General features: G+C 33.3%; 3 protein-coding genes across 3 annotated transcripts; 1 reads left to right on the top strand and 2 right to left on the bottom strand.

Moving 5' to 3' along the window:
* Window positions 1-946: 946 nt before the first annotated feature.
* Window positions 947-3,514, top strand: MSH4 (MutS family protein MSH4; the record flags this gene model as incomplete). The annotated part of the gene is made up of 1 exon (XM_003671308.2): window positions 947-3,514. One exon carries the CDS (start codon window positions 947-949, stop codon window positions 3,512-3,514), a length of 2,568 nt encoding a protein of 855 aa, XP_003671356.2.
* Window positions 3,515-4,188: 674 nt separating this feature from the next.
* VTC2 (vacuolar transporter chaperone) lies at window positions 4,189-6,741 on the bottom strand (the record flags this gene model as incomplete). The annotated part of the gene is made up of 1 exon (XM_003671307.2): window positions 4,189-6,741. One exon carries the CDS (start codon window positions 6,739-6,741, stop codon window positions 4,189-4,191), a length of 2,553 nt encoding a protein of 850 aa, XP_003671355.2.
* A 619-nt stretch (window positions 6,742-7,360) lies between these two features.
* On the bottom strand, window positions 7,361-7,984 carry SEC4 (Rab family GTPase SEC4; the record flags this gene model as incomplete). The annotated part of the gene is made up of 1 exon (XM_003671306.2): window positions 7,361-7,984. The coding sequence occupies one exon, from the start codon at window positions 7,982-7,984 to the stop codon at window positions 7,361-7,363; it is 624 nt and encodes a 207-aa protein (XP_003671354.2).
* Between the last annotated feature and the right edge of the window lie 578 nt (window positions 7,985-8,562).

Raw genomic sequence — 8,562 nt, 5'->3', positions numbered from 1 at the left:
GAGATAATAGAATAGTAGATATTGCATTCGTTATCTTCAAATTTACTCAAAAGTAGAAATAATCAAAGATAAGACACACCAGATTCCTAACTCATTATCAAGGTAATCAAGATAATAAGGACACAACTTCACCCAAACTGGTCATAACAGACGTAAAAGATTTCATATCATAGACGTCTATAATTTTTTTATAAAGGATCAAGGTGCAGGGTAAGTTGAGTTATACTCGGCTGTTAAATAAGAGTGCGGTTTATATATTATCGTGAGGTAATATATCACAAAATCGTGACAATCAGTTGAAAACGTTCAAGAGATATTGAAACCTAGCTATCATTCGAAAGGTTGACCGTTACATAGCTCATAATATCAACCTGGGTAATTTCTCAATCGCAATAATTCATAACCCAACTAATCGAAAAAAAATTAGAAGACGCTGCTGGTCAAGTATATTAAACAGTGTGCACTTATCTAGGATATTCTTTAAGTAAACTACGCAGGTTGGTACGGTTTGCAAATAAAATTCGGGTAGGTTACCATAACTTTACAATAATTAAGTTCAGATTTGAATCGACTCATTATCTGGGCAACATCACAGTTAAAAGCTTTTACTTACTTTCGTATCGACCGCCCCCAATGCCGTTCAATTAGTGGCTCCAGATTGCAAATATTAATAATTGGTAGAGGACAACAATAATCGATAGCTTTCTTATTATGTCCTCATACCGTCTCTCATGAATTTGCTATGTCATACTTTCATGGATAGTTTTCAATGTATTGTATGGAGCGTGCATCATCTCATCTACGTTTGGGAGCACGCCGCATTGGAAAGATAGCCGCCGAGCAAAAATCATATAACAATCCTATGTAAATAAACTATACAACAAAGTGGCAAATTTTACTTTTGTCCAAGTTTCATTTGAGAATACACCAAAACCAAACGTTGATCATGGATTCATCTGATTTATCAACATTTGTATCTGCTCATTACTTTTCCACGTCAAAGGAATCAAGATCTACTAAATCTTCTGGTATAGCAACTTCTGCTCATCTCCAGCAATTCTCAATACAACGACAACAACAATCTCGGTTGTCACCGAAAAGATCTTTACCATGGATAGACCGTTCGTTTGTGAAATCTAAAAAACCATCTACATGCAACAGACAACCATATTTTTCGATCGTTCAATCTCATCCAAATTCTCTCCTACCAACTTGCTATTCGAGTAATGCACAATCTTACTCAACAGGGACTACAACCAGAACTGTGACTAGGACATCAGGTCCAGAGAGGATCTTATGCTGCCTGTATGAGATTCCAAAAGAAGTAGAAACAAGAGTAGGCCTATGCTTTCTAAATTATAGCACGGGAAAAATGATATTATCAGATTTTATGGACTCTCAAATCTTCATCAGAACAGTCCATAAAATTCAAATCCATCAACCTACGGAATTACTATTACCCAGTTCATCTTTATCACCAAACGTTTCGAAACTGGCAACTATACTAAAATTCAATATTTCGGAAACTGTAAAAATTAGTGAAGCATCTTCAAAATTCTTTGATCCTCACGAGGGATTAGCTGCCATATCTAAATATGCAATCAAGGATAAAGATGACACCGAGGAACATGTACGAATAGTAGAGGAATTGATTGATAAAACATTCGCATTAAGCGCAACCGCCGCCTCCATCAAATACACCGATGAACTTGTTAATAAATCATCTAATACACTTTCCAAATTTAAGAATCTTAGAATCAGCTACGAGGGAACAGAAAATACAATGCTTATCGATCCTAAGACAAGTACTGGACTGGAACTTGTAGAAAATAAAATTGATAAAAATGGCTTATCCTTCTGGAAGTTCTTGAATACTACATCTACAAAGATGGGAGCAAGATCATTAAGAAATAATATTCTACAGCCATTAACCGACAAATCTAGTATATTAATGAGACTAGATGTAATTAAAGAATTACAAAAGGATAAAGATTTCTTAATATCTATTCGACGTGAAATGAAGTTGTATCAAGACTTAGATAAATTATTTTCGAAATTACTTTCTGTTAATCATGCAGCCATCAAACCAGAGCAAAAGATTAATTATATTTTGCTTTTAAAGGATTCAATATCTATAACACTAACTTTGAAAAAACTATTAGAGGAAGTAAATCTAGAAAGTCAATTATTGCAAGAAGCAAAGAAGATTTTCAACAATACCTCAATTTTAGAAATAGAAAATGATATCAACGAATATATCAATGAGGATAGTGTATGGGCATCATCGTGTCTCGAATTGAAGAATCAACAAAGTTATGCTGTCAAAGGAGGAGCGAATGGGTTATTGGGGGTATCAAGGCAATTATATAGAAGTTCAGTGGATTCAATCACCGATGAAATAGAAGAATTATCAAAAAAATATGACCTACCCATAGACTATAATTTTGATTCATTTCGTGGCTTTTATCTTAAAATAAAGAAGCAAGCTTTCCCTGAGTTGAATGAGGTACCAAATATTTTTATTAATGTGGTTTCGAAAAAGAACTTCATAGAATGCACAACCATGGATATATTAAAAGAAAACGCCAAACTGAAAGAAATTATATCAGAGATTTCAATGCTTAGTGAACAAGCCATACACGAACTATTAGATAAGATTGCGAAAAATATTTCAGTATTGTTCATGATTTCAGAGGCTGTTTCTATCCTTGACCTTTTATGCTGCTTCGCTCATAATAGCTTAAAGCATAACTATTGCATACCTAAATTTTCCAGCAATCTTATCTTAAAAGAAGCAAGACATCCAATATTGGAAACGCAAACTAAAAATTTTGTTCCAAACGATATTACCAACACTAAGAATACCTCTTCAGTTCAGATAATCACTGGCTGTAACGGGAGTGGGAAATCTGTATATTTAAGACAAATTGCATTGCTTTCTATAATGGCACAAATGGGTTCACCTGTTCCTGCCACAGGGGCATGTTTCCCCATATTTTCCAAATTACATGCCAGGGTTTGTAATGACCCAATGGAAATGAGCTCGTCAACGTTTTCATTCGAAATGAAAGAAATGGCCTATTTCCTAGATGATATGGATGATACAACATTACTTATCTTAGATGAATTGGGGAGAGGTTCAAGTATAGGTGATGGATTTTCAATATCTTTGGCAATAACTGAGTATCTTATACAGAAAAAAAGTAACGTATTCCTGTCAACTCATTTCAAGGATATTCCTGCCATTCTAACATCAAAGCCAAATGTTGTACATTTACATATGCAAAGTCAATTACAGTGGGATAATTCCATGAAAATGCTATATCATGTTGGCAACGAAGTTGATGATATTGAAAATATTGGTATTAAATTAGTTTCTAAATATTTTGACCCTGACATTGTCACTAAGGCATATGCATTTTCCTCTGTTTTGAAAGCTGCCGAAGAAAAGGCAACAAATGGTTCATTATTAGGTGAAGAGAAAGAAAAGGAAAAAAGCGGATTGACCAGCTGAAGAAAATACATAACATTATTGAGTTCTTAAATGAAATGGTTAACGGGAATGTGAAAATTTCTATTGATTCATTGAATGCCGCTCAAACGCGATTTCTTGATACTTTTGAAGAATAGTATCATACCTCGTACAGCAGTCAGACTTATCCAAAGAGTGTCACCATGACAACGTAAATAATCACATTAAATATATTCTATCTACACTTTTATCATATGGAAACTGATATACTCAAATCAGAATAGAAATGACGCGGGATGATTATTATCAGGCTGCTTTATCGCACTTTTGCAATTAGTAACTCGTTTTATTTGACTATAACTAACTTGATGGTAAGGATAATTTGTTCCTTCATAATCTACCATATATATTGCTAAACTGACTCATATGTGACTGTTTTTATTAAGATTTTAGATATCTTAAAATCATTAATCCATTCAGGTCAAAATGATCCTGTGAAGCATACACTTTAGGCGGCGCTACCACGTTGCTCCACTAATCGACTACATCACTGGCTCTCTACTTACCTAGACTATTGTTGTCTAAATCTCATATATATATATGGAGGAATACAAATCGTTCTGCTAACTATTTTTCTCTCCGCTGGAGGTTGACGTTATAATTTCTTTTATATGTATATATTATAGATACATTAGATGCATGTGTCTCGATGGAAGTTAATTCGTAGTTGCACCTACAAGATAGAATATGAAATTTTGAATTTTGGTTAATGTTTCAGAAAGTTGTACTGGAGGATCTGATTGGACAGATAATTGTTGGTTTCTTAGTATTTGATTCTTAGCTTCTTCTCTAAAAGCAACACCAAAATTAACTATCAACGTGAATGCCAGTATAACAGCCAAAACCAATGGGCCTAATGGAGCATCCAAATGTTTACCGCTTCTTTCCTTAATGATTTTCAAACGATTTATGTATGTGGAGTATGCCCATATACCACAGAATAAAGTTAGCGCAAAATATATATAGGCCATCATGTCTGCTAATTGAGGGAAAGATGATTTTTTAACAGAATTATAAATGGAAAACGTCAAGATACTTAATAAAGTAGTGACTTTCAACCATCTATTAAAAGTACGTTCATTGGCTAACCAAACCTTTGCTTCAATCTTCAATGGTCCTGCATTTTTCAGAAAACTCGTTGGTTTTTTAACACCGGGAGGTAAATGTATTTCCTCATCTTCAGAATCAACTCCAGTTAATTTTGAGTCACGGCCTGCCAAAATTTTGAAGAAAGTTTGGCCTGTTTTAGTTTTTCTCTTATCTTTCTTTCTTCTTTGCCTCTGGACATTATTATTATCTTCTTCATCAGAAGATTCATGATCTTCTAAATCTGCTTCGGGTCTTGTATCTTCTTCCTCAGCCTGAGCTGGCGACGCTGATCGTCTTTGAATACTAACTTCAGATGGCTGTGAAGAATTATCAACTTTTGATAATCTTCTCAAGCCGTCTATCCTTGCTTGCGTTTCCTTTTGTTTTCTTAATTTTAATTGTTCCTCTTCATAAGCTTGTTTTGGATCAATTCTAATATCGTTTTCTAGTTCTGGTAGCCAGAAAGGTAAGATATCCAATTTATCGTCTTCCCCGAATAATGATGCAACACCTTGAACATATGATGAAAATTTTGGGACTTCTTTAACCAAATGAGAATTAGTTAAATCATAAATCCATTGCCCATGTTTGATGGGTAATTTTGCTGTAGACATAGATGAACCTTTATCTGAATCTTTTGAGGGAGCTGCATTTTTAATTTTGATTTCCATAACTGAAAATGGGAATTTGGAATATTCACCGGTTCTTAAATGCTTGGTTTGTATTGGTGCAGCAGAATCAAGATCAGTCCTATGCCAATTATGTGGATCTCTAATTGGTCTACTCTTATCGAATGAATCTTCTCTGATATACAGGATATCGGAATCAATAGTCATTCTAAGTCTATCATCCCCAGGAATTTGGAAAGCTGTTCTTGTGTAGGTTGTTCTTAACACAGGCTGTAATTCTTCTTGCATAATGAAGGTTTGAATAGCATCAAAATCAGAACTCATTTTATTTAGATCGGTTTCATCGATCCCACTATCTTTCAATTTTCTCAATACATTTGCTTTGTAATGTTTATCACCATTGAAAATAAATCCATTAATGAACTTTTGTTTCAATTTCAATCTTGTTTCATCTAAATCGATGTTACCTGTCTTTGGATTTTCAATCGACATTCTTTTCTCCAAGAAAATATCAGGTTTGTCAATTAATTTCCCTGTCCATCTTAATCTTAAGGTAGGAGCAGTGCTGGTCTTCAACAATTTGTTATTATATAATTCGAAGAATTCATTATCGAAATAAAGATTTGTAATAATAGGATCATAAGATTTACGTGCCAATTCATTTTCAGTGTCACTATTAGTCACACTTGAGTTTGATGATGGTATATTGTTGTTACCATCTGTATCAATTAGATCAGTGTCGAATCTATTCAAAATATCATTATTTTCCGTGAGAGCTGAAGCATAAACAAGTACTGGTAAATGTCTTAATATTCTTGTTTTCACTTCCATCAAATTATCTGGATGTATCCAAAATTTGAATCTTTTAAAGCTCATTTCATGATCACCTGTGGCACTTGATAGTTTTGAAGTACTAGCCAAAGACTGAGACACAGTCCCAAAATTACTTCTTAGAATATTATAAAGGAATGAAATTCGATATAACAATGGCGAGTATTCTTCTGAATGGAAAGGCAATTCCTTTAATCTAACTTCTAATAATGATCTTACTGATGGGTAACCAGAGTGCAATTTATCATGTTTTTTAATTATTTTCATGAATCCTGTATAATTTAGTCTATTAAAACTATCCAATTCTTGAGATTCACTTAATATATCCTCCAAGACATGCTGGAAAGCTTGAAAATCTAAAGTTTTCAATGCATCTTCATTTGAGGTTTGCTTTTCTAAATGATTCAATTTCTCCATTAAAGTATCATATTTATTCATTTGGAAAGTATAAACTTTCTCCAATTCGTGATCTAAAGCTTCCACAAAATTAGCTTCATCTTTATCATTCCAAAGATCTGAATCGTTCTTGTTATTATTGCAGGAAGGTGGGTCCTTTATGATGTCATTCTCCTTTAATAATTTCTTTAATCTTTCATAGTCAATATATGAGTCCTTCCATGCAGGATATATATCATTTGCTAACTTCACACCAAACAACATCGTGAACAGATATCTGTAAATATATATATATATTCTTTCAAACACAGAAGGGCAGAAGAGAATACAAATGAGAAGTCGAGCACTTTCTTGTTTATCGAAGACATCAAACACCCAGTTTATCTATAAGACCCTTCTTTATATATACACATATATTCTTTAATTTGTTTGGGTTTGTTGCACGTGCGAATTTAATTTAATTTTGACTGAAATATATTTAGCAGATATCTATATAAGGCACTTTTCAATCGATAGACACAACCTCAGTTCGACAAATATTCCTTGAATATTTGTGAATGATAATGATTACTGAATGGTTCTTTAAAAGCTTTTTTTATACTTCTTTTTTCTCAATTTGAAATGATATGTACAGCGACGCTCCTTGTTATAGATTGCAATTCTGAAGATCAGTTAAAATTGGAAATATTGTTACGTATAGATTGTTTTAATATAAACTATAATATATATAGATAAGAGATAAGAGAGACTATATAAAGAAACTAATAGGCTAAGTTCTTTGAATTTGGAATTTGAATTGAGTTAAATTGATTTTGAGTTACTCTATGATAATAACTACGACGGGGGGATTGCTTTTTGTTTTCTAACACCATAATCAAATTCTCTAACAACAGCTTGACTTTGATCCAGAATTACTGCCATTGATACTGACACTACCATCTTTCCCACTACCGGCAGCAGATAATTTGTTAGCATCAATCTTCTCTTGAATTAATTTAGCTAAAGTAAAGAATATTTCATTGACATTATCATCATTCTTTGCACTGGATTCTACAAATGGTAATCCCAATTCCTTAGCCAAAGATTCACCTTGTTCATAAGTGACCACTCTTGTATCCATATCACTTTTATTACCTACAAGTAACAATTGTGCCTCATCATTAGCATGTTCGTTTACAGTCTTAAACCATTGTTTAATATTTGAGAAAGTTCTTTCATCTGTAACATCATATACAAGAATAATTCCCATAGCACCTCTATAATAGGCAGTAGTAATGGTTCTAAATCTTTCTTGTCCTGCGGTATCCCATAATTGTAATTTAACTTTTTTACCATTAATATCTACAGTTTTAATCTTGAAATCAATACCAATGGTGGTAATAAACGAAGGATTAAATTTGTCTTCTACAAAACGGACTAATAAACAGGACTTACCAACACCAGAATCACCAATTAATAGGATCTTCATGATAGAGTCGTAACCTTTCCCATTTGCTGATGCACTCATGATTGGTTAATTGATATTTGTTGTTTTGTTTCTTTGTATAACGTCACCTATATTAATGGAAACTAGGATTAAGATTATATGTTGAGAGCAATTAACCACTAAAATTGATCAAACCAAATGGCCTTTTTACAGATTACACAGTCCAAAAGAACCCGATTATAATTTATACAATATGTATATATATCTTTGGCAGCTAATTAACGCTAGCCTTTCCTCCTGCCTCTTACCATTACTGTTCGCTTACTCGCTTGCCCTCCCTCTGTCTGTCGACAGATCTGAATTTCACGTTTAGCTTTTTTGAGGATTTCAAAGATCTATATTGAGGGACTGTTACCCGGTCAGGCACATGACCGATACTAAAAATGGAAGGGTAGAGAAATAAAAGGGAGGCTTAGAAATGTTTGGGAGAAGTGGTGACAAGCTTCATGTTTGTCACCTTTATCTTATCTGGAGAGTAAAGTACCATACTTAATGGATAAGGATTCAACAACAGTTTGATAGAATCAGTCTCTTTTGTAAATAATATGTTTTAGTAATGGTAGAAACAAAATAAGTAAATAAATATACATAAATATATA

This window comes from Naumovozyma dairenensis, chromosome 7, assembly GCF_000227115.2.
Source record: "Naumovozyma dairenensis CBS 421 chromosome 7, complete genome".
Taxonomy (NCBI): domain Eukaryota; kingdom Fungi; phylum Ascomycota; class Saccharomycetes; order Saccharomycetales; family Saccharomycetaceae; genus Naumovozyma; species Naumovozyma dairenensis.
Note: the sequence above shows the minus strand (reverse complement) of the source record. Positions and strands in the feature narration are given on the sequence as shown.